At 37.7% G+C, this 24,369-nt stretch overlaps 2 protein-coding genes and 1 long non-coding RNA gene across 12 annotated transcripts; 2 read left to right on the top strand and 1 right to left on the bottom strand.

The window, feature by feature from the left end:
• The first annotated feature begins 242 nt into the window (after positions 1 to 242).
• Positions 243 to 5,558, top strand: LOC110784770 (uncharacterized). Of its 10 annotated transcripts, none has more exons than XR_008932773.1 (6): positions 243 to 482; positions 1,335 to 1,386; positions 1,503 to 1,598; positions 1,712 to 1,825; positions 2,724 to 4,607; positions 4,707 to 5,558. It is a non-coding gene; the product is annotated as an uncharacterized lncRNA (long non-coding RNA). The 10 variants fall into 10 exon arrangements; XR_008932774.1 differs by having other exon boundaries at positions 263 to 482; positions 2,705 to 2,791; positions 5,246 to 5,558; XR_002532403.2 differs by having other exon boundaries at positions 263 to 482; positions 2,705 to 2,791.
• Positions 5,559 to 12,845: 7,287 nt separating this feature from the next.
• On the bottom strand, positions 12,846 to 18,235 carry LOC110784757 (uncharacterized). The gene is made up of 7 exons (XM_056841843.1): positions 18,100 to 18,235; positions 17,905 to 18,008; positions 15,352 to 15,420; positions 15,198 to 15,256; positions 14,845 to 14,905; positions 14,700 to 14,753; positions 12,846 to 13,106 (listed from the first exon to the last, which is right to left on the bottom strand). Exons 1-7 carry the CDS (start codon positions 18,233 to 18,235, stop codon positions 12,846 to 12,848), a joined length of 744 nt encoding a protein of 247 aa, XP_056697821.1.
• Positions 18,236 to 22,628: 4,393 nt separating this feature from the next.
• LOC130459629 (uncharacterized) lies at positions 22,629 to 23,911 on the top strand. Its single transcript, XM_056827094.1, has 2 exons — positions 22,629 to 23,208; positions 23,282 to 23,911. Exons 1-2 carry the CDS (start codon positions 22,801 to 22,803, stop codon positions 23,873 to 23,875), a joined length of 1,002 nt encoding a protein of 333 aa, XP_056683072.1. The 5' UTR covers positions 22,629 to 22,800; the 3' UTR covers positions 23,876 to 23,911.
• The last annotated feature ends 458 nt before the right edge of the window (positions 23,912 to 24,369 follow it).

Here is a 24,369-nt window from a genome sequence, read left to right as displayed (position 1 = left end):
CCATTAATAGGACACCGCATAAGTCACTTATTGGGTTTCTTATATAAAGAAACCAATTATCTTAGAAGTGTGATTTCTTTGGTAAAATATAAGAAATCGCATACCTAAATATATGGTTTCTTAGATAATATTATATTTAAGAAAGTATCAAAGGGACCGAAGATCTTCCAAAACTAGTTTCTTACTCATAGCGTAACCCTTAAAAAGCAATAAAGCAGTAATTTATTTTTAAAAAAAAATAAGATAAAAAAATTAAGAAAACCGCCTACTCCTAAGATTATCTTTTCGTCCTTCCCTGGCTTCAAAACCCTTTGAGTCTACTGTCAAGACTCTCAATAACCAGAGCGGCGAAACCATCCTACCAAAACATTCACACGGCGACGGTGCCCCTCACTCGACGGCGCTTTCCTTGACTGGCGGGCGCTTCCCTTCTCACGACAAATTTTTCAATTTGAATTTCAATGTATCCTCTCAGTGATATTGTAAGATCTTTCACCTAGCTTCTCGTTTGTCTTCCCTTGCAATTTTGTTCCTTTGTCTCTCCTCTCCAATTTTATAATTTTCGTTCTTTTTTTCATATTCTGAATGTCTAGGGTTTTTAAAAATTTCTTTGCAATTTAATTTTTTCGTTTGACTTTCGTTCTTTTTATATTATTGGTTTAGATCTGTTCAATTTTTATTTCACTCTTTAAATTAGTTTTTGATTTGTATAGATTGAGTATATATTATATAGCGTTAATTTGTGCTTATCTTTTTTTTTTTCTTAAAATCTTAATTCGTTTCAATGTATCTTCACGTGTATGGATTTAAGTGATTATTGATTAATAGTGAAATTCAGTGGGGTTTGATGTTGATCTTGTTCAGTTTTCCTATTACCGTCCTCTATATTACTCAACAAGAATAAGGGGACCTCATAAGCTTATGGTCTTGACTAATACAGATTGTATACATGTGCTTGAAGTTATGCTTACTATAATTGAGTTGTGCAGATTGCTTGATTTGTTAATTTTATGTTATTTTGCACGGTTCTGTTGATTAAAAGATGATTTATGATATTTATGGTGTTCAAAAGTGTGTGCGGAGATCCGGGCTACATGTTGTTATAGACTTGTATTTTTGTATGGTATGTGTTCCCTGTGGTGCGTGGTTGGTGGATAGTGATAATTAATTTGAGAATATGGTAGTAACAATCTAGTTGTGCGATTATTTATCTTGATTGCATGTAAATGAATTTCTTAATTACGCCATTTGATTAATATAAGAGGTTTGTTGAGCAGAGTTAAATTAAAAGTAATTCCTAATACAATAACATTGTTTTTTACTTAATCTTGCAGGTGACTCAAGCTTTGGTCGGTGCTGGCCTTGAATCCTCTAACCTCAACCATTGTATGTATTTTTTTCAAAAAGCAATCAGTGCAAGAGTAAATTTTGATTCAACTATGTTCTGGCTTCCTAGAATAGGTTACTTATCTCTTATTCGATTGTACTGTGACTCGCAACAGGTAAAATATCATTCAACATTAGAAATTTGCATCATACTTGCCATGGAAAAAATCCCTACGAACAAGCAATATCCCCATGTTAAGGATTTGGAGATGGTATGTTTGCAGTCTATGCACTTCATTTATTTCTCCTGATTCTTTTAATTTCTTGAGTTATGGTCTTAAGTTTCTTGTTTTGTAAATCAACTAAGTATATTGTATTTGGGCAGAATCAACGCATGATCAAGATGTCTTTAGTTTCTACCTAGATGAAAGAGTTTGTAGCAGATTTTAGGAAGTCTCGTCCCGCTATAAGGAAATTGTTCTCTACTTATGACATGCAGGTTTGTTATTTTATTGATGTTGTTCCTTTTTGTTAGTTCTCTACATATATTGGTTGCTTGTCCTTTTGACTATGATTCATAGACACTCCCTCTGTCCCTTATTGTTTGTCCCATTTTCCATTTTAGTCTGGTGCCTAAGGTATTGTCCCATTATTATAAATGCTCATAGGGACGGAGGGGGTAGGGTGGAATTGGTATTTTTGTAGGTTAGAAATATTCTTTCTGTTACTCTTATGATGTTGGCAGCATAAAACAATAGTACACTTTAGTCATTGGGACTTTCCTGACTCAAATAGAGGTTCATTTTGGAAGAAATCCCCTGATATTGGATGATAATGTATCTATTAGATAGGGTGTTCATGACTCCTCTTTTGTCATCTATACTACTATTTAATAACAGACCAGTTTAATTGCCACATGTCCTCTCTTTAAATTTCCACATTTTATTTTATTTTTTAGAATAAAAAATTTATCTTAAAATCTCTATACTACGTATCTGTTTTTTTTCCGGTTTTTTTCCCAGTTACTCTTACAAACATCAAACGTGTCTTATGAATTGTGTCTTTTGATATTCTCCCCTTTTTATCTCAAGCACTACAATTGAAGGCCATTTTAGTGAAACGTACTCTCTTGAGTCTTCCTGTTGCATTCTTTTCCCCCTTTTTATTTCTCCGTTAATACTTCTTTTTATTTTCTACGTCAATCAATTTTGTATTTTAGGGAAGAATCTCGTGATTCTTCACAAGTAGTTTTATATTGCCTTAAATACTTCTACAATTGCATTACCTCATGATACAAATATCTTGATATAATTTCTGATTTTATGTTCTTTTTCCAACTGATTTGTGAGCGGCGATTGTTTTTGTTGGTTTGATTTAGTTGTCATTAATGAATTCAGAGTTTATAATAGAAGAATTTTGGACAAGAAGTGTACTATATATGGAGTACATGATATCGAATTCAAAGGTATATAGCCTCTATTTTTCTTTGCAGTTACTTCATTGATGTATTGTATAACGGACGGTTTTTCAATGGCTACCATCTCAACCGTTTAATTTTATGAACTTAATCTTATCCGTTTAATTGTTTGACCACCATTTTTCAAAAATGTAAAAGAAACTAAATTATTTTACAAAAAACGGTTTATAATTTATCAAATAAAAAAAACAGTTTTATAGTTTTACATCAAAGCAAAACATAATTATCATTGTCGTCATCTGTCACCCAAGTTACAATCAGTAGCGAATTAGATTATGATCAACATTAAGAACCTGGCAAAATAAGAAGTATTGGTTATCCCACTTAAAAACTGCAAAGTAACATCTAATAACAGTTGCACAACCCTTGAAATCATTTTTTGAGTTTCATATTTTTTTTAGGGATTTTTTGAGTTTTATATAATTATATTGAATTCCTTTCCATGGTGTTCCGATTTATTGTGAATGAATATCATGGTGTTCTTCTATTCATGAGTAGTCAGCAGAGTATGCAATTACATTAAAAAAAGAAATTTGCACAAGTTAATACTTGTATAAAAATAAATGCATAGATCGGTTAAGTTATTCATTGTTAATTTATATTTTTATTTACCCTAAAAGAAAAGTTATATTTTTATTAATTAGTCTATTTTTATAAAGAAAAATAAATTATTTTAAAAGTCAAGTCAACAGAAAATGAATGGTGTAGATTTAATAATTTAAATAAAAAGTCAAGATTAAAAGTTTATAATGGCTGCAAAATTGATGTAGCTATTGTAAAATTGTCCATTGTATACATGCTGTTTTGTTCTGATAAATGATAAATCTATTCAACTACAATCAAACAAATATGGATAAACCCTTTCCAGGTCTCAATTTTCTAAAATATTACACATAAATAAAGTTGTTTTGTATCGGCTAATTATTTCAACCAAACCATTCCAATCAATTCATTGAATTCATTTCAAAGTTATGTGTAATTTGAAAGGAACTTTTCGTTGTAGAGATTTTTAAATTTAATTAAGATTTTAATGAGTCTATATCAGATATGAAGGCACAATGTCCATGGCATGAGTATTTGAGGAGCACAAAAAAAAGGCTCGATGCTGAATTGTTGATCATATAACTTGAAATTGGAAATCCTATTGTAGCAAAGGGTCAAAAGAAAATTTTGGGAATAACTTGAAAACATGGAATCACAAACATCATTGTACATTTAAAAAAAATATATAAAATATGATTACAAATGGTCCTGCGGAGTTTTAAGGGGGAAAAAAACCGTGCATTGCACGGGCAAAAAAACTAGTTGTTTTCCATTGTTGTACTGTTACTAAACTCTTCATGAAGGACAAAACTGTAACGCCATCTGGAATTTAGCTATTGGTCCTCCTTAATGTAGTTCAAAAAATTATAACAGTAGAGTTTTTTTTTGTTTGCCTATGAAGGTGCCTTCTAGGGAGATTGAGTGGTTAGAAAAATTGAGATCGGAGCTCCTAGGATAAGGAGGGGTGTCGGGTTCTTCCTGTTTGTTTAGGTGGTTTTCAACATTGTATGACTTTGGAGCTATTAAATTTCTTGCTTACTGATCAAAAAAGGAGTGTGCTGAAGAAGATTTTGTCACAATGGCTATACCAACTTCTTCTTTCGCAAACAGATTGAATGCATATCAATTAAAGGACTAGTGTTTGAGCTTATCTTTTGAATTTCATTCCACATTCTATGTTGATGAATCAGAAGTTATAGCAGAGGTCTGTTGGAATATGTGATTTACTGATTTCGACATTGAAAATGGCGTTCTGACTTGAGTAAGGAGTTGTTCTTCTTTAGTTAAGGATCAAGTTGTTATATTATTTGTTCCTCAATTCATTTTGTGTTCTTCCTTAGTGTCGAGTTCCTTTCTGTAGATTAAACATTTCTGTTTTCATCCAAACACCAAGAAAGGTCAATGCCTATGGATTTTGAATAAGTTTATGATCCGATCCACATGATTCATATGTATTGGTTGATACTGCTTCAACTCCTTCAAGGGTGACAACAAATCTACACATCATGGGAAAATCGATGCCTATGCTGCAATGTTACATTTTACAGTCTTTTAAACTCATTGTATTGTTGGTCGTGTTGCTAATAACAGATAGACATTAATATGTAACAATTTACTCTATCAAGGTTCGTTGATTCTGATTATATTCCAGCAATGAAGCATGCATATTTTGCCTCATATAATATCAAGCGAACCAATGGGCTTGACAATATCTTCATCTTTCTTGCGTTCTGAATGCCAATTCATCTTGCAGCCTTAAATTCCACTGGATTAAGGGCATTGTTTGCTAAAATATTTCTTTTTGTATTTAAAAAATTGTGTATGTACTCTCCTTTTTGTTTGAAGCTTGCATTGAATTTTTGAGGTCTTTTCTCACACATTATTACGAATTTCATGAAGATTTTTCAAGACTACAGGAGATATCGTAGAAGTAATATTTGCTCAGATCCTGATGGTTGCAGCTTGCGTAGGGGCATGTGGTGATAGTTATCCTGTCATCATGGTAGTAGAGAATGTGGCTGAGGCAACATACCGATGTACATAAGAGAGTCTGTGTTCTGTCAACTTGAACTTGTGATTGGAGTTTGGAGAATGTGATGTTACATTAGTTTTATTTAGTTTATTGCTTTGGAAAACAAGAAGTTGCTACATTGGACAGTTTGGAGAATTTTTATGCATATATAAGAGTTGATGGATTATTAATTTATTATTATACCACAAGATATTGGATGGAATCTAACAGGTACCATGTAATTTGAAAATATCTTATTTGCCAATAATTTATTGGTTGTTAGCATCCATCTAAAATTTAATTAAAAACAATTTTAAAAATCAAAGAAACCAGATATTTAATAAATCTGGTTTCTTAGACTGTACACGTTCTTAACCCAGGAGTATCAAAGAAACAGTAGATGCTTAAAATACAGTCTCTTAAAAAAAAATCAAAGGAACCGCACTTTGTAAGGAAGTGGTTTCTTAGTGCAGTCAAAGAAACCGCATATTTCATCAATTCGGTGCCTTATTCTTTGTATTTAAATTCACAGAAAAGAATCTAAGAAACCAGTTTTCTATCAAAATCGATTTCTTACATATATCAAAGAAACCAGACGAAAATTCCGGTCTCTTATGCTAAGAGACCTACTACCTAGGCACCGTATAAAGTGAGGTTTCTTTGCCTGATTTTGCCCGGTTTCTTAGACTATTTTTGTAGTAGTGGATGACCCTACAACTAATGTAGCAATGCCATGCTTCATTTACCACTTGTAGGTCATTAGTGTAGTCTAGCTTCCATTATTTGAGTTATTACCGAAGTAAGAACCTCAAGCGGTATATGATACCAAAGAAGTTTGATTGCTAGGTCACTTCTCTTTAAACATAAACTTATAGGTAGAAACGGAATCGTAAATTCCTTTCATTTGTTCCTTGTTTTCCTATTTCTTGTACCCGTTCTTATAGTCTTAAAAATTGAATTCTTTAGTGTTGACTTTTATACTTTGTTAGACATGTCCAATGTCACTCCAACAAAGTTCTTACCATTTTATTTATGTTGAATATTCTGTTTCAACTAGATGATCTTACCAGAAGCTTCTAAAGTTCTCTAAGCATCGATCTATTCGAATGTCTAGGAACTAAACTCATTCGAGAATTAAATGGACAAAGATATTAGGTTGTTAACCATTGGTAAAGATGAGTGTTAAACTCAATGCTTTATGATCTCAAAACTACATTGTATTTTGAATTCACAAGCACCAATCGGTTTGCCATTCGACTTTGATACTCGAAAACAACCATAAAAGTCTCTAAAAGAAACATACATTTTAAATTGCTCACTTTCTCTCATTTCCGTGAATCATTCTTGGATTCACTACTAATCGAGGGAATTTCCTTTCTAAAAGGATGTACTGCAGTACAAGATATTTAATTATTGTAAACAATAATTAAAACATACATTGAAGCATGCAAAGTCTAAACATTTATCATGAGTAATAACTTGAAAATTAAAGCAATCATGCAATTTAAACAAGTCATTAGCATTTTATTCGAATTTATTGTTCCGGCAGGTGCGAATAAAATGAATCCAAGATCCTTAAATCATGAAGAATTAAGCACATTATGTATTTAGACTTAATTCTTATATATTTTAGGTAAGCAAATCCTTTGCTAATAGTCTAGAAACTACTCTTGGTTGATAGGTACGTCTAAGAATTTATTAGCACTACTACAAAAGTCGGAATAAGTTACACCATGGATAGAGAACGCTTAAGTGTGGTAGGCGTTTCCTAGGAAAATATAGAACGCCTTTCCCGGATAACAGTTGCATGGGAAATAGCATATAGAGCGCTTGACTTTATTAACCATTTCGTATTTTTTACCATAATAAAAAAATAATTAAAATTAATAAATACATATATATGACCCATAACATATAAAGCGGTAGTCGTAGATGCGTACTATCAACATTGACGGAAAAATGAAATTAAAACCAAATCTAATTAACTCAACAAAAATTTAAATTTTAGGGGAAAAACCAAACCCAAAACTGTTAGGTTATGACAAATATAAAACATACATTTCATGCGGAAAAACCATAAAGCGAGGAATCCAAATTAATTGCCACATAGTCAATTAGCTTAATTTAGGTACATAAATGTGATGCGTGCCTTCCCTAGCTGCTCCCGAACCGAACAAGAACAAGTTTATGACTCCAAATGTCGCCCCTCCGTAGATAGTCCACAGCACGTTCGGATCCGTCTTAGATTCAATTAACTAGAATATTATCTAAGGTATTATATATGTTTATTCGAAAGTTTAGTTATTAGTTTTAGGCAAATTATTAAATCCGTTCTTAAACTTAAACTATATAAATACTTATTGATTGTGGTGTATCAATTGTGATTATGAATCACCTATTTATAGGGAGGAAATATCGGACTTAAATTTCCACTAGGTTTCAATTAACTAATTATATCAGAATTCTAGTTAAATTAATCCATTAGAATTTAATGTTTAATCAAACACAAAAACATTTAATTCTTGTGGAATTAGGAAAACGATTAATCAAGAAATCCTAAGCGACCAAGGATTCGTAGCATTGCGCGCGCGCACACACACACACACACACACACAGCCCACATGGGCGTGGTGCGCGGCTCGGCCCAAGGTAGGCGCTGGCAGCACGCGGCCCATCCGTGGGCGCTGCTCCTGGGCCTTGCCTGGCTCGCTTGCTGCGGGCTTGGCTTTGCCTTGCTCGTTGCTCACGGACTTCGCTGGCCTTGCTGCTCGCTGCGCGCGGGCTTCTCTAGGTGCGGGCTTGACTTCGTGCTGGGCCTTGCGTCTAGCAAGCTCGTCCGACGATCGTTTCGTACGTCGCGCTTCCGATTTGTTTTCCGATTTCGGAATTCATTTCTGATTCAAACAATATTTAATATTTCCGATTCCGAAATTTATTTACGGTTCGAACAAATATTTAATATTTTCGATTCCGGAATTTATTTCAGATTCCGGCAATATTTCCGATTCCGGTAATATTTTCGTTTCCGGCAATATTTCCGATTCTGGCAATATTTCTATTTCCAATAATATTTTCCGATACGTACCATGTTTCCGTTTCCGGCAACATCTACGACTTGGATAATATTTATATTTCCGTTATGATCCATATTTCCGTTTCCAGCAATATCATCATTTCCGGAGTATTCATATTTTGCCTTTTGACGATTTCAGCTCCCACTGGAACCGAGATCCGTCAATTCCGAATATTCATAATTAGAGTATTTAATTCACTTAAATACTTGATCCGTTCACGTACTATTTGTGTGACCCTACGGGTTCAGTCAAGAGTAAGCTGTGGATTAATATTATTAATTCCACTCGAACTGAAGCGGACTCTAACTAGGCATTCAGCTCACTTGATCTCACTGATTTATTAACTTGCATAATTAATTAATACTGAACCGCATTTATTAGACTTAGCATTGAATGCATACTTGGACCAAGGGAATTATTTCCTTTAGAAATCTACTACCTTAGATCCTTAGATTTTTGTAAGTGCTTGATTTGGAAGGCAATTATAAACTCAATATTACTTTGGACCTAGTTGTTTCTATGTCGATTCGATTATTTAGTGAACTAAATCTAATCGAGCATACAAACAACATTCATGCATAATATACATTCATTCACAATATATATAGTGCATAAACTTGGTGAACTATTATGGTCAAAAACTTTGTCTTGAAGCATCCAATCTTCTTCACCTTGTTAGCTTGACATCGTCTTGAATTTCATTCAATATGCTAACTTAAAGTTCTAAACTAGAAATACTTGAAATAATTAAAACTTACATCAAAATTTCAATGGTACACAGACCATATTCAAAACTTTACATTCAAAGATAAAACGGTTCGCATACCGTACTTAACTATCCTAGATTGGCTATACTAGTTACCTCAGTACCTGCATTACATAAAATATACATTCTATGCATTCATCCATTGGTATCCTAAAACGAATGACCCAAATAAATATGAAAGTATTTACATGATTTATTTAAAAATCACGTTCACATAAAACACGTCCTAAAAGATTAATCAATTCCGAATTATTTATCCTTAGAATTTATTCTAATCAAAATTTAAGTTAATTAAAATAAAAGTGCCCTACGAAAATAATTAAAATAATTATTTCATTTTAATTTTATTAAGCGGCTCCCACTCAAACCAATATTTTATTTCAGATAATTTAATATTAAATATTTAATTAAACTCATGGCCCGACCCAAGTTAAATAAAATAATCAATTAATTATCCAACGTTAGCCATTTAATGCAAATATTAATTTTAAAGTCCAAACGAACAAAAGTGTCAAATTTTGTGCAATACGGGCTAGGCTTTCTCCCAGCCCAGCACTGCCAAGTACGATGTGGCCGTACGAGGCCACGAGGAGCAGAGCCCCTCCCTCGCAAAGCCCATCGCACGTACTGCAGCCCCATCTCTGATGATGGCTCGTCGTTGTGCTCGTGCTGCTCGTCGCTGCGCACAAGGCAAGGCAGCGATGCCCCTTGCTTGCTCGCAGCTCGCAAGCCAAGGCAGCAGCATGCCTTGCTCGCTGCTGGCCAGCGCACGCTGGCACACCAGCTCGCTCGCTCGCTGCCCACGTTGCTGCGCCAGCGTTGCGGGGAGGCAGCGCGCATGGGCTACAACGAGCCACACGCACCGCACACCCCTCGTCTCGTGTCTTTGGTTCGTGCCATACGAACCAACTAATTAAAAAATAATAATTTTTAATTTCACGAAACCATATTTTCATTAGTTATTTTTCATAAAATTAAAAAAATTAATCGTTTTTATTTTCGAAAAATAACAAGTTGGTGATTTAATTAATTTTTACATAAATCCTATTTTGCAAAATATATTAAATCTAAGACAATATTCAAATTTAACGAACGAACAATGTCAACCAAAATTTGAACATTTTGATAATCGAATCCAAAATTTTAAATCGTTCTAAACATTTAAGTTTCAGATTTTTACCAATTTGTTTTAAGTGATTATTAAAATTGACGAATCTAATCAAAATTTTAATCCAATAATTTTTAAAAACTGCCACTTTATATTCCCTTTCCCAATTAACCAAATTTCAAGATCTAAATTATTTTAAAATCAATTTGCGATCTAAAAATTACAAATTTAGGAAAAATAAAATTAGGGTTTATACTTAACATTTATGGCCGAAAATTTCACTATAATTTTAAAATATACTCAACAACAGTAGGGAAAATTTTCAATCAATTCCGAGTAGTTTAGGTTGTGCAATTAATTGACATACTTTCCGGAATTGTTAATTTAATTCATTAATTAAGAAAAACGCCCAAAAACTCATACTTCGAGGCCTGTTTTGCGATTCTGTTCTCATGGGTTGATCTTAGAAAATCGTTTTCAATCAGATTAGGGTTAGAAAAATTGAAATTTCGACACTTTATGAATTCGGAACATATTACGCGATTCATCCAATAATCAAAATATTACGTAAATTCAATAAAAATCCGAAAAATTTCGACAGCATGCAAAAACATATAATTCATGCTAAAAGGTACTTTAATACATAAGGCTCATGATACCACTGTAGGGGAATATAGTTAAAACATATTAACATGTGCGGAACAATCCCCAAAGCTAGGAAGCATGTATAAAGCACAGATTAAGCAAACTTACATTCGGAGCGTGTTTTCCCTAGTTCAACGATTCAGGAACATGAACAAAGAACTCCAATTGTCGTTCCTCTATTTGGTTCACCGACACGTTCAAATCCGTCTTGAGATTCGTAGCTTAGAAGTCACTCAAGAGTTTGTGCTTTTGGGAAGAACAGATCCATGGAGGCTAAGAGAGAATTAAGGTTTCTCTCTCCTCTTTAGGGTTTGATGTAAAACTGAATTGTATATGGAAAAGCATGTATTTAGGTTATTAGAATAACCTAAACATTTAAGCTAGCTAACCGACCAAGGCCTAAGGCCATTGGCCGGCCAGCATTCCCAAGAGGGGCATTATGCGCGCACAGCAACATGAGCCGCGGGCCACGAGCTGCTGCTTGCCTTGTGCCTTGTCCGCGCGCGCCACACAGCAGCGAGGCCTATGGGCCAGCGCTGCATTGCCATGCACGCTGCGCCCATGGGCCTTGCGCTTGTGCGCTCCTGCTCGTGGGTTGCTTTCGTATTGCGATTAAATTATCCTTCGACAATTTATTTATCGTTTCGTACTTGACGATCTAATGTCGTACGATACGATTATTCGTCTCGCCTAGCATACGAATATACGCAATACGATATACGATTTCACGATCCAATGTTTAATCGTATAACTATGTTTTCTGAACTAATTTCCCGAAAAGCTATTAAATGAATTTCCGATTCATTTAATCCGGTGATCTGTTACATGCCAATGGTGTGACCTTATATGTTCAGTCAAGAGTACGATGTGAGCCTAATATAGATTAGAACTCACTGATCGGAAGCATTGCTCCAACTAGCTGTTCCGATCACTTGATCTCACTGAATTAATTGTTCGTAATTAATCTGAACCTTGGTATTGGACTAATGCACCTTGGGTGAAGGACATATTTCTTTCAGTCTCCCACTTGTCATTCAGACAAGTGTGCATTCCGATTCCTTTGTCTCTTGGTGTTACTTACTGAACATAAGATAAGATCCAAGCCATTCTTATTAGGTCCAGAAGTGTTTCTCGAATTACTGAGTTCAACTGTTAAACCTTTACAGAAGGTTAAGCCTTAACCATTCCGAGCACGGCCATGCATTTTCACAGTATCTAACTATTCGAGAGGCCTTGTACAACAACAACAACACCATATCCTATCAAAGATAGGAGGGCAATCCCTTTTTGTAACTTATGAACACCTTACTTTGATTCATAGTACGCTTAATAACTGCTTTTATAGTCTCCTTTTACGGTGCGACGTTTAGCGAGCATCAAAGCGAACTAATTCTCAAACAAGCAGCCATAACTACTCAGGTTCTGAGGAATAGGTTCCAATCACCATTAATGAGAACTACTTATGACATGACTTTAATCTCTTAAAGTGTTCTCATGGTCAATCCGATACAAGATCCAATAAGTATGTATGCAAATGATTTCTGACATCCGGTCCATCTAGTTCAAGAAACTGAACTATAAATCAACTTGCAATCTATTCTTCATTAGTCATTGGTCGACTGGTCGTCCAACCTTTCAATGACCTGGATTAGGGATCCTTTTGTGACTTCAATATTCAAGTTCACTTATGGGTGTTTCTTTGTCAAAGAATCCATCTTGACATCCCATTTGAATGTTTTGAAACATTTGGATTTCATCATTTAATATTAAACCAAGATTAAATGATGTATGAAATATGATTTCATAAATGATAAATGTTCAAACATAACAAGTGGATTTTCAAATATAATGAGGTCGTTGCTTCCATAGAAAACCAAATAATATTGTGACAGTGACTAAGCAAAAATATCTTCTGTAATAAATGGATTTTCACACGAAGATTGGAGTTGCTCGTAGTTTAGTTGTCTCGAAGCTTCATAAACAGCAATGCCTACACTGACAGAAAGATTTAAACACCTGACATAGGTATCCACCATAGGAATTTTAATGGTTGCACCACCATATGCTTCATTTGTACAGTCGTCCAGTGCAAGAGGGGGCAGCCCGCTAGTTTCTGATCCGAACACAAGCCAATCACCAGGTCTATATGAAAAGTCCTGCATAAATAAGTGACCAAAGCTATAACAACAATACCATAAAATTTATCATAAAAAAGCCCAGCAGTATGCAGCATGCTGGAATGGAGAAATTTGAGAAAATTATGGGGAGTATCTCTTCATAATGATGAACTACTATGGAAACACTACTACACAATGGCAAGCACATACACATAGGCTACGTTAGACAAAAAACACTTTCCCGGAAAATGCTTTTCCCATTTTCCTTTGTTCATTTTGTTAAGGGCGGAAAACAAATTTTCACAAAGGTGGAAAACAACTTTCATGTGAACAAAACGAACTTTCCCTTTGAAAAGAAGGAATGCCACATTTTCCTCTCTAACCCCTTGCATTTCTTTTTCTCTCCTTATATCCATTCGCTCATTTCTACTTCTATGTGCTTTTTCTTTATAACTTTTCTTGTAAGCAAACTAAATATTTTCCCTTGCAAATTGTTTTCCATTTTTCCTTTGAAAATGTTTTCTGTTGAAACAAACAGAGCCCTAGTCTTTTATCAACAAAAAGTAGTTGTTGCTCTCTTCAGACCACGAGGAATAAACACCAGCGCAGCAACGCTACATTGAAAAAAGGATCATAGCTTTTTAAAATGAAATGTGGTTGTGTCATCTTCCTTTATCAAAGTGATAAGCTTTTTACAAGAGGTGAAAACATTAAAGTGCAAACTTATTTTCTCTGACATTGTTGGGGGAAAAAATTATATTGTCTAAACTGAAGTATTAACTTTATCTGAAAAAAATCAAAGTAAGTGGAACAGGACAGGGCCTTGGTTTTAATAAGACAATACACACTAACAAACCCTTTAAGACAACTTCTCTGTTTCTTGTTCTGGTGATATATAGTACATCACTTTTATTTTAGTCAAAATTCAACTCTTAATTTAAAGAAATGATAAAGAAACCACTTGATGTGTAATCAAGCATGATTTTCTTTACAGTGTTAGTGGTGATCAAGCATGCGTGATGCAAAGGCGCCAAAAAGGAAAAAGGAGTAGAAAACAATGTGAAAAGGGAAAAAGCTGGGCGTGAGGTTCGATCTGAGACTAAACAGACTACCTCAATGCAAGTAATTCAAATTGCACACACACCTTTACCTTCGTTTATATATGCATCAAAATGTTTTTCAGAGGGGGTTCTAATATAGACACGCCTCTGGTAGTGACTTTCCTATTCTCAGGGCCATACACCAAAATCTACTTTTCACCTCATCATGGATGGCCACAGGATGGGTTAGGTGGATTTGTCAAAGGGAGATGTGCTGAGCTAGGGCATATGCCGGACCCAGGTTATCTAACCATACCCCAAGAAACAAAAAAAGGAATATACAAAGTTCATACAAAGAATATAATATCATAGAGCTCCCAATACAGTAGAAATATGATGTACTCCGTATTATTCAATATTTACATGTAAGTATTGCTCTCAAAAGTGATAAATTATTCAGATAAATCTAGAATAGATTGCTTGCGACAAAGTTGAAAACAACCCAACAGAGAAAGTACGATACAAATAAGATATGAACTTCAAAACCGCAAAATGATCAAGAAACTTATAAATCAGACCAGTTCATACTTACTGAATGTATTGATGTCCCCCTCTTTGTGAAAGCCAATAGTCGTTTCTCTCCATCCTTCATGTGTAAGATAACGGACAACCATGTATAAGAGACAATCAAGGGAATGGGGCAATAGATAGGGAAATATACGGAAAAATAAACTTACTTGAAGTGAGAAATACTCTCGAAACTCAGCCCAGGAAGAATGTACTTTGACAACTACATACCTTATGCTACAGTTAAGGGTTTGCTACAGTGTTTATAGATCTAATACTATAAAAGAAAAACAGCTCCGTCAAGTATATTGTGGAAACTGTAGATCAAAATTCTGAATTATGGCACTAATTACTAAAACATCTGGAAAATTACTATGATGTACAACTTAATAGCTTCTCCATTCAAGGGTCAGGACTAGAATTTTGCAAATATGAAAAAATAGTATACAAAAATGATTTTCATAAAAAAATATAAAAAACAGCATACAAAAAGGATTAATGTTGTGAAAATTAGTGTGGATACGGCCAGTAATCCAGTCCAGCACGTTTGAGTTTGGTATCATTGATGGGAAATCCCAATGGCTGCAGCACAAGATCGAAGAATTGATCATAGTAAAGAAACAAATTAGTTAAAGAATCATCAACATCAGTATACAAAAAAAGATGATACACATCACCTCGACAAGGTGTAGTTTAACACTTGATGCAGCACATGTTCTGGCGATGCACCCGGTATTTCCAGGAATCTACATGCCAAAACACAATTGTTTAGTGATAACTACCCTACTCAATTAAGGTTGATTGCCACAATGTGAAACAAGCTTCACCCACAATATAAGGTTAAATCGACAAGACTTTGTTGCACAGTTTTCAAATCCACACATCATAGCTCAAACTCACATGATTAATATACAAGCCAATTTTAGGCATTTAGCATGCTATTCCATAAACTGAACCTATGCTAGCAAAGGAAGAAAAACTTTTGTCTATTGAGAAGGTACTGAATAATAGTTTTCATACCAACTCATAATCAACATACACTCTTGCTTTGCATGGGGAAATTATGACTTGAGGAAGCAAAACAAGCAAAAATGTCCATTGAAACTCCATAAAAGATCTGTAGTGGCAGTATTAAATATTTTCTTTGTTATTGTTCCATTGACCATTCTTTTTCCTACTGATTTAGTTGTGAGGGTTCATCAAGCTATAAGCTGGAAGGGCAGATCATGGAACAGGGGTCAATATTTTCAAAGATATTTTCAGCACGTCAACACATTTTCGATAAGAGGGTATTTTTACTCAAAGGCTTTGAAAAGGATCCAGGTGGTAAGTTCCATTTATACAATATTTCATCATTGCATTATGTCAATCTGTGTTGAATGCACCAAAAGAAATTGTTATAATATTCCCATCAGAGGCCATCACTCTTGCTTTCTCATTTGCTCCTTGATAAGGGTGAACAATTTAAAAAAAAACCGGAGAGGTGCGGATCGTATGACAATTTGGAAACTTAAATGAAGTATTTCTTTTACTCTACTGCTACATTATTTTCATAGTTATTAGTTATTACATCTCCTGATATTCGAATTTATAAAGGCCACTAGGAGTAAAGCACAAACTTGGAAGTTGTTAGTTCGAAATCTCTGACTATCATTGTGATGGATTCATAAAAGACTCTGATATTTTCACATAGATAAAATTATGTCTCCAGCAATTAGTGAATTGCAGTATTTCTACCATAAATGAGGTGTTATAGGCTGCGGTGTATTGCTGTTAACGACAATGAACGTAATCACAAAACTAACATCCTATAATCTCAACACAAATTCTTATTTACAAAGGGTGTACAATAAATATTGTACACCGGAGTAAAAGTTAACTCAGAATGTTTAAAAGTTAAGCTTATATATGTGAAAGTTATCTATTTTTTAGTGATAAATTTTTTCACTTCAGTACAAATATATTTCTTCAAAACCACTAATTTCTCTCTTCGGAGCCCTTTCTTTTCTCGTCCCCCCGCCCCGGCCACTACGCAGCAAGCAAAGGATTGGGGATTCAGTGGTCCGCTTAGATGGCCCTGCCTCTTCCGCGGCTGGATTGGCACGAGGTTCGAAGACCTCCGATTCGCCGACGTGCTACTTGTGTCTCTTCTAAGCCTGCAAACTCATTAAAGTAAACAAAGTCAATCTTGTAATCCGAATGTCCGATTGACTGCCTGGTGAAAAGAGTCAATTGCCCATCATTTGCACATCGATACGTGCCTGAAGGTCTGCCTGCTGCGCTTGTCGGACTATAAAGTGAATCCTCAGTTCCTCGATCCATTCCGTGGCGCGAAATCCGTCATTGGCGAAACAATTATTTGGTTATGCTATTTTGGGCTAAAGGCTGCGGAATAAGAGCGGTAATTGCTGCGGTGCAATTATTTGGTTATGCTATTCAAGGTTAAGTTGTCCACACTCGAAGTCACCTCGACTAAGAATAGTTACATTCTCCGGAACCCCAACTCGTCAGGTTCTAAGCGTCAGCAGATGAAGACTCATCGCAGCACCGCAGCAATGAGGAAAAACCGGAAGTTCCCGCAGAAGACGAAGATTGGCGGTTGATGCCCTAGGTTTGGCCGAGGATGGTGATTACTTATCGCCATTTAAGCATGAATTAGTCGAGTGGGCAGTCAACTTCTTAACTCCACTGTTTTAAAACAAAGAGTTCTTGCAATTTTAGGATAGTGGCTCGGAAGCATAGTGATAGTCAAAATGTTTAAAAGGATACAACCCGTTCTTGGGCTAATAATGTATAAAATTTCTATCAAAACATATTTCAGTAATCATTTAATCATTTCTATCAACATTTTTTTTTATTAATATTAAAGTTAATCAAAACTAGGTTAAAGTTACGAAAATATGGGTAAAAGTTATCTTGGTGTACAACTTGTGCCGCAAGACCTTTTGCAATCTCAAAATGCCACTTAATTCAAAATTCAATTAAAAGCTAATGGCATTTGAAGTTGCAAGAATACAAGAAAGAAGCTACAAAGTTGGACTAGAATTGATTAGGAAAAAAATAAAAAAATTGAATTAAGGTCTGTTTTTAATAATTTTGTTGATTCAAAATATTCTTTGACGAAAAAAAAAAAACTCTAGTTCACGAACTCAAGCTATTACAAGATACATTTTGACAATTTTGCCTAATATGAACAACAATGTACAGAATTTGGATAAGAAAATGGGTACCTGAGGAGACACCAAAACTACTTGAAGCAAGTTCTTGTTGTTGTCATTGTTATAAGCGATTGGTTCCGTTCCATGAGCGACAACACTTCCATAAACCTTAACAGCTGTAATGTCAAACAATAAAAAAAAAAAAAGTAATTAATACAAAGTCACATACATAGAAATGGCAAGAAGAATAAGAAAGGAGACTATTACAGTGAGTGGAGAGTGGCGAGAAGAGCGAAGCAGGCGATGGGAAGGAGAGAGCAGATGGACGAGCACAAGTCGGTTGAAATCGGATGCATTTGCAGAAAACATTGTTTATGGCTTTTAATTTCAACTTTGTCTCCATTTCTTCTTTCTCTCTATCTCAATCCCCAATCCCTATCACCGGTATAACACCTAATACCTTTTTTTTTTTTTTGGAAATGTGGCAAATAAGCCCCTACACTTGATTCTTATGTGCAAATTAGCCCCTTTACTATTAGGTGTAGCAAATTAAACCCATAACTTTAAAAATTGTGCAATTTAACTCCTTAGTCTTATTTTCCGGTCAATTTTAATCTGAATACACGAAATTTCACCGGAAAACAACATATACGGTATACCCATAAATAATACACGTATACGAAGTGGCGAAGCCTCTTATCTCTCTCCTCCATTTACATGGTAAAAGTTACTTCTCTCGTCTCTACATACTACAATTTGTAGCTCTACATCTCCGCCATAAACATGCTAATATATGAAACAACAATTTGCAATTTGAGGAAAAAAATATCAAAAAATAGGGAGGGGAGATGGAAATTCGGGAAGAAACTCTATAAGATGAGCATATTACATTCCGAAAAGAGAAAGAAAAGTTGATGTTTGAATTTTTTTCATGACTTCTAATTTTGCCGTGAATCGTGAATCGACTCCTATGTTGCTGCTCTGGTTTTTTTTTTTATTATTATTATTTGATTTATTTTATCTAATTAAGTATGTACGAAGTAGTTTTTTTCCGTTGATGTTGAAAAAATATGGTGGTATTTCGATTAAACAAGAAAAATTAGGTTAAAGTGGCCGGAAAATTTCATATGGGTGTTAAATGTACATATTACAAAAGATATGGGGTTGATTTGCTTTAATTAAGAGTAAGGGGACTAATTTGCACATGAGTATTAAGTCTTGGGGTTAATTTGCTACAAGTGCCTTTTTTTTTGTAATATTAACAACAAGAGTGATCCAAACTATAACCACCCTTCTAAAACAAGTCTAACCCACTGTATCTATTAACTCATGGAGACTATCAGCAGTTATGGGGTTTTCCGATGAGCTGATGACAAGGAGGTATCCTGTCCGACACGGCACGATTTCTAGTCCGACTTGTAAAACAAGAATATTCCTTTCGTAATATTTTCTCCGATGCTTAAGTAAGTAAGGATATTCAGAGAGATAAATTACAGAGAAAGTAGAGCATAATATTTTAGGGTGGTTGTAATTGAATGTTGTTGTGGGGTTTTTCCGGTGAGATACCTGGGAGGTTTCTTGGTAACTTTTACAGATTAAACAAGATTGTATTTTTATAGAGAGAGAAAGTAGAGAGAAGGCAGAGCAGCAATTGCTCTAGAATGTATTGATTGTGACCCTTTTTTCTAGGGAAGTGGGAATATTTATAGTACTAGGTTTTTGGGGGAATGACCTAATATTCCCCTTACATGATTGGCTGGGGAATGGGAGGAGGACACGTGTCCTTTCTCCTTACAATTCTCTGGCCTCATTTGGCAATAGTGGGCTGTTTGGGCCTATTGTGCTTAGTCATTCACTTGGGATACATACTAATTAAGCCCCTTTCCAGGTATAGGTTTTATACATACATTTATACACACTTAAATACATACATTGTAGATACCTAGATTAATACTCATGCCTCGGAGTAGACTTCGTATGATTTCTGCTTTAGGGGGCGCAATACGTGCCATGTGTCACGTCCTCATTGGTACACGAAGGCACGGTAATTTTGCCCACAACATTTGCCCCTCAAGAAGGGCATTTCTGGAAACACATTCCGGGTATCGCTTCTTGACTCTTGTTTTGCATCTTCATCTTTGGGTCAGGTGTTGAGATGGTGACACGTGTCACCTTTCTCCATTTTGCCCCTCCCTATATATAGAGGTGAGGGGGGTAAATTTCATTTTTTACATTTCATTTTCACAGAGCTTTCATAGGCGATTTCCGGCGTGTTCCTACCACCATCATGCGATTTCCGGCCACCACGAGACTCATCCTTTTCCTCGTCACACTCATCCCGTTCTTCGCGAAACTCATCTCGTTCTTCGCGAAACTCATCCTGTTCTTCACCAAGTACTTCGCAGATCTTTCAAGGTTAGTTTTCGCCTTTCTTGTTTTTGTTATCCTCTCGTCATTTTTCTCTTTGTTAGCGGCCGACCTCTTAGTACTAGGTAAGGGTTTAAAGGTTTTATTTAAGATTTTTCCGCCGTTCATCTTTTGTCGGGGCGGACGTCCAATCGCGTCTTTTTCTTCATTGTTGGTCACCCCTAAGCCGTGCTTCGTTCACTATGTAGAAGGCATGGCTAGAACCAAGCAAACGGCAGATCCGACGCGCCTGCGCTTGCGGGAAGAAGCATCGACACCTCCTAGGGAGAGATATTCTTCCACCGCCTCGGCAGTCGACGAAGAATTTGCCGAACTCTTTCAAGAGATCGACGAGTACGTCGAGGCGGGGGAGCAGGCGGCAAGCTCGTCGGAGGGTACAGCGAGCCAGGCAGTGGGGGAGCCAAGCGTCGCTCCATTGTCATCGGCCGCCGAGGAACAAGAAGCTGCTCCCCAGCTTATTAGACCCAGAGGACGGGAGGAGGCCCAATTGCTTCCGTCAGAGATTCACCCAGACGTGGGCTGGATGCGGTGGCTAGACAGGCACGGAGCCAAGATGAGGGATGACCTCTGCGTGGGGGAAGGGTACCAAATGCGCGTGCCGGCCGGTCTGGACTCGACCGTCAGCCTGCTTGCCGAGGGAGAATTCCCTGTGTATGCCGCGTCAATCAAACTCGGCATGAGATTCCCTCCACACCCCTTCGTTGTGGAGGTGTTAGATGGTTTCAATATTGGGGTGGCCCAGCTGACCCCCAACTCATGGGCGGATATCTTTGGCTACATTGCCAAATGTGCACTGAACGACGTGGAGCCGTCCTTCAATGCCTTTCTGCATCTGGTCTCCCTCTCTCGTTCCCCCAGTGCCGCCAAAGGGTGGTTTAATCTGAGCAGCCGTGGTACCTACCAGACAGTGGTCGGCAAGCTCAGCAAGTGGCATATGTGGAGGAAGAGGTGGGTCGTGTTTTACACTGACGACCAGGAGATGTATGAGAGAATGAGCCGTTGGAACTGTGACGCCAACTTCATGGATCGTGACGAGCCCCTTCCCCCCCTTACTGCCGAAGAGTGGGATCAGATAATGGTCCTGTTCAGGGCCAACACTTACCACTTAACAGTGGATAAGAGTTTCCATGTGCCGGCCGAGTGGTTGCCGCACATTAGCCAGTTTCGGAACGAGGCCTTTCTAGCGGCCGTAGGCTTAGGATATTCCATGACTCGAGGTTGTATGCCAATTTATGTGCCGTTCCGCGTTGGTCTATTTTATCTTCATTTTTTCTAACTTTGGATTTCTTTTGTTCACAGAGGAAGGAATGAGCAAGCTATCGGCGGCGGATATTGGGAAGGGCGATATGACCGATTGGATGGCGGACATCTATGAGGCCAAGATGCAGAAAGCCAAGGCCGAGTTGGAGGAGAAGGTAAGTACTCTCTTAGGTTGTTGTTTTTTGCAAGTTAAACTTTTCCCGTCCAGCGTCTACAGTGGACGACTTTTTAGTGACGAGCCGATATCCTGATATCTGACCCGTGTTTGCTAAGGTAGGCCTCGTCACTTTTTATTGACGGGCCCCTTAGTTAGTGTTTTTTTTTTTTTTTTTTTCAAGTGACTCGTGATTGATAGGGTATGCCTCGTCATTTTTGGGACGGGCGTCCTTTTTAATGACGAGCCACTTTTCTGCGATTGACTTGCACATGATAAGGTACGCCTCGTCACTTTTAAGACGGGCGTCCTTATTAATGGCGAGCCACTATTTATTGAGTGACTTGTGATTGATAAGGTACGCCTCGTCATTTTTAAGACGGGCGTCCTTTTTAATGACGAGCCACTATCTTGTGAGTGACTTGTGATTGATAAGGTACGCCTCGTCATTTTTAAGACGGGCGTCCTTTTTAATGACGAGCCACTATCTTGTGAGTGACTTGTGATTGATAAGGTACGCCTCGTCATTTTTAAGACGGGCGTCCTTTTTAATGACGAGCCACTATCTTGTGAGTGACTTGTGATTGATAAGGTACGCCTCGTCATTTTTAAGACGGGCGTCCTTTTTAATGACGAGCCACTATCTTGTGAGTGACTTGTGATTGATGAGGTACGCCTCGTCATTTTTAAGACGGGCGTCCTTTTAAATGACGAGCCACTATCTTGTGAGTGACTTGTGATTGATGAGGTACGCCTCGTCATTTTTAAGACGGGCGTCCTTTTAAATGACGAGCCACTGTCTTGTGAGTGACTTGTGATAGATGAGGTACGCCTCGTTATTTTTAAGACGGGCGTCCTTTTAAATGACGAGCCACTGTCTTGTGAGTGACTTGTGATAGATGACGAGGCCTAATATTTGACTGTCCTTTCTTTTTTAGCAAGCTAAGGACGCGGCTAGGGCGTCAGGGAAGAAGAAGGGGACGACTCTGTCCCAGCTGAAGAAGAGAGCTGTGCCGGCTGGCTCGGAGACTCCGAGTACCTTCAAGAAGCCAAAACCCCTACCTCGCCGTCTCGTGAAGAAAGACGAGTCGAAGGTTGCTGAGGGGGGATGCCCTGATGACGAAGAGATGGGCGTGGACAAGCCGTCTCTGGTGGTGGACTTGGTGGAGGACCATCTTTCGGGAATCCCGGCCGACGTCCGCTCTCAGATACCGGCGGAGGTGGCCCGCCGAGCTAGGTCTTCGGGCGGTAAGTATTATTCGAACGTCGTTCAGACGTATCGAGCCTCCTCTGGCAGTTCTTCTTACTCTCCGCGTCATCCTAAGGCCATTGTTTTTCCTATAGCCAAAGACAAAGGGAAGGATGCAGCTGCTGCCGAGGATGAGAACGTACCTGCTACTCCCCACTATTCGTCAAAGGATAGGGTGGCTATATGCCGCAAGGTTTTTAAGGCCGTCCCCGCAGAGTATGTTGCTTCTCTTCCTGGCCGCAAGACTGACGCCCAGTTTGGTGCGATCCAGGCCACTCTTCTCGACGTAAGTCTATTTCCAACTTGCTTGTACTTGTCTTCCCTTTGAGTCATTTACTAATATGTAGCTTCTTCTGCAGTTGTTCTGCCGCATGGAATTCTGCAAGAGCTGGAAGACCCGCACTGCTGAGGAGCTCAAAGCTCAGGTGGCTGAGTCCACCCACCATGGTGACTATGCGTTCAAGTCCATTGAAGAGGTCCGCCTGCAGATGCAGACGACCATAGACCTTCAAGCGAAGGAGGTGGCTGCGTTGAGATCTGACAAGGCCGAGCTGCTTAAGAAGATCTTGGCGCAGGACAAGGACATGGTGGCAATGGTCGAGGAGGCCAAGACAGCGGCGGCGGAAATACGGGCGCTTCAGGACCAGTTGCGGGAGTACCCTCAGGTCAAAGAGGCGGCTGAGGAAGCCGAGCATCTTCGTGGGGAGCTAGAGACGGCCAGATCGCAAGTTCGCACCTTGCGTGAGCGTCTTCTGGAATCCTATGATCAGGGGGAACAAGCGACCAAGGACGCTGTTAAGCACGCCTGGGAGAGCCACATGTCAGAGTATGATCTTGGGTGGTTCCAGCGGCGAATGGAGCACAGTGCCGCTGTGTTGGCTGCTGAACGTCTTGGTCAGCCGCCCCCTGAGTTTGTATCATCTGATGACGAGGACGATGCGGCCGCCCCCTGATTTGCTTCCTTTCCTATTTTTTTAAAAAATTTTATTCAAGCGCTCCCGTGCCTAAGGGCAAAAACAATTATGTTGTAAAGTTTTGGCGCTGATGGCGTCTGTATCATTGTGCCTGCTGAGCACACAACAATTCTCTTTCTTTTTCCTGATCAGGAATTCTGAGCTACTTTCACACGCCTTTCTACGGGCGTTGTTTTATAAGTAAATAGGTTTTTTGATGTTTCTCCTATCTCGCATTTACTTGCTCTTCATAATTTGATTATTCCTTGATCAATAGGCTTAATAGGCTTAATCAATAGGTATGATTGCCAAGGTGCATCCGAGTGTACCCTAAACCCTACTTTGGTCGTCACTTTCTTTGGCGAGCGTGTCTATAACGATATTGATTGACGCAAGTCAATCAATAGGTATGATTGCCGCTAGACATGCTCGTCAAATGGACTGGCCGGCCAAACATTCGTGCCGCCGCGCTTTTTAGCAAGCAACCTTCGTTT

This window comes from Spinacia oleracea, chromosome 4 (assembly GCF_020520425.1).
Source record: "Spinacia oleracea cultivar Varoflay chromosome 4, BTI_SOV_V1, whole genome shotgun sequence".
NCBI lineage: Eukaryota > Viridiplantae > Streptophyta > Magnoliopsida > Caryophyllales > Amaranthaceae > Spinacia > Spinacia oleracea.
Note: the sequence above shows the minus strand (reverse complement) of the source record. Positions and strands in the feature narration are given on the sequence as shown.

What these genes read in the sequence shown, in the direction of transcription:
- LOC130459629 (XM_056827094.1), top strand. Translation starts at nt 22,801, where the DNA reads ATGGGCGTGGACAAGCCGTCTCTGGTGGTGGACTTGGTGGAGGACCAT. An exon ending in TCCAGGCCACTCTTCTCGAC is followed by an intron (nt 23,209 to 23,281) that starts GTAAGTCTATTT and finishes CTTCTTCTGCAG; the next exon opens with TTGTTCTGCCGCATGGAATT.
- LOC110784757 (XM_056841843.1), bottom strand. Translation starts at nt 18,235, where the DNA reads ATGGAGACAAAGTTGAAATTAAAAGCCATAAACAATGTTTTCTGCAAA. An exon ending in TAGTTTTGGTGTCTCCTCAG is followed by an intron (nt 15,421 to 17,904) that starts GTACCCATTTTC and finishes TTTGGCATGTAG; the next exon opens with ATTCCTGGAAATACCGGGTG. An exon ending in GCTGGACTGGATTACTGGCC is followed by an intron (nt 14,906 to 15,197) that starts GTATCCACACTA and finishes CTGTAGCATAAG; the next exon opens with GTATGTAGTTGTCAAAGTAC.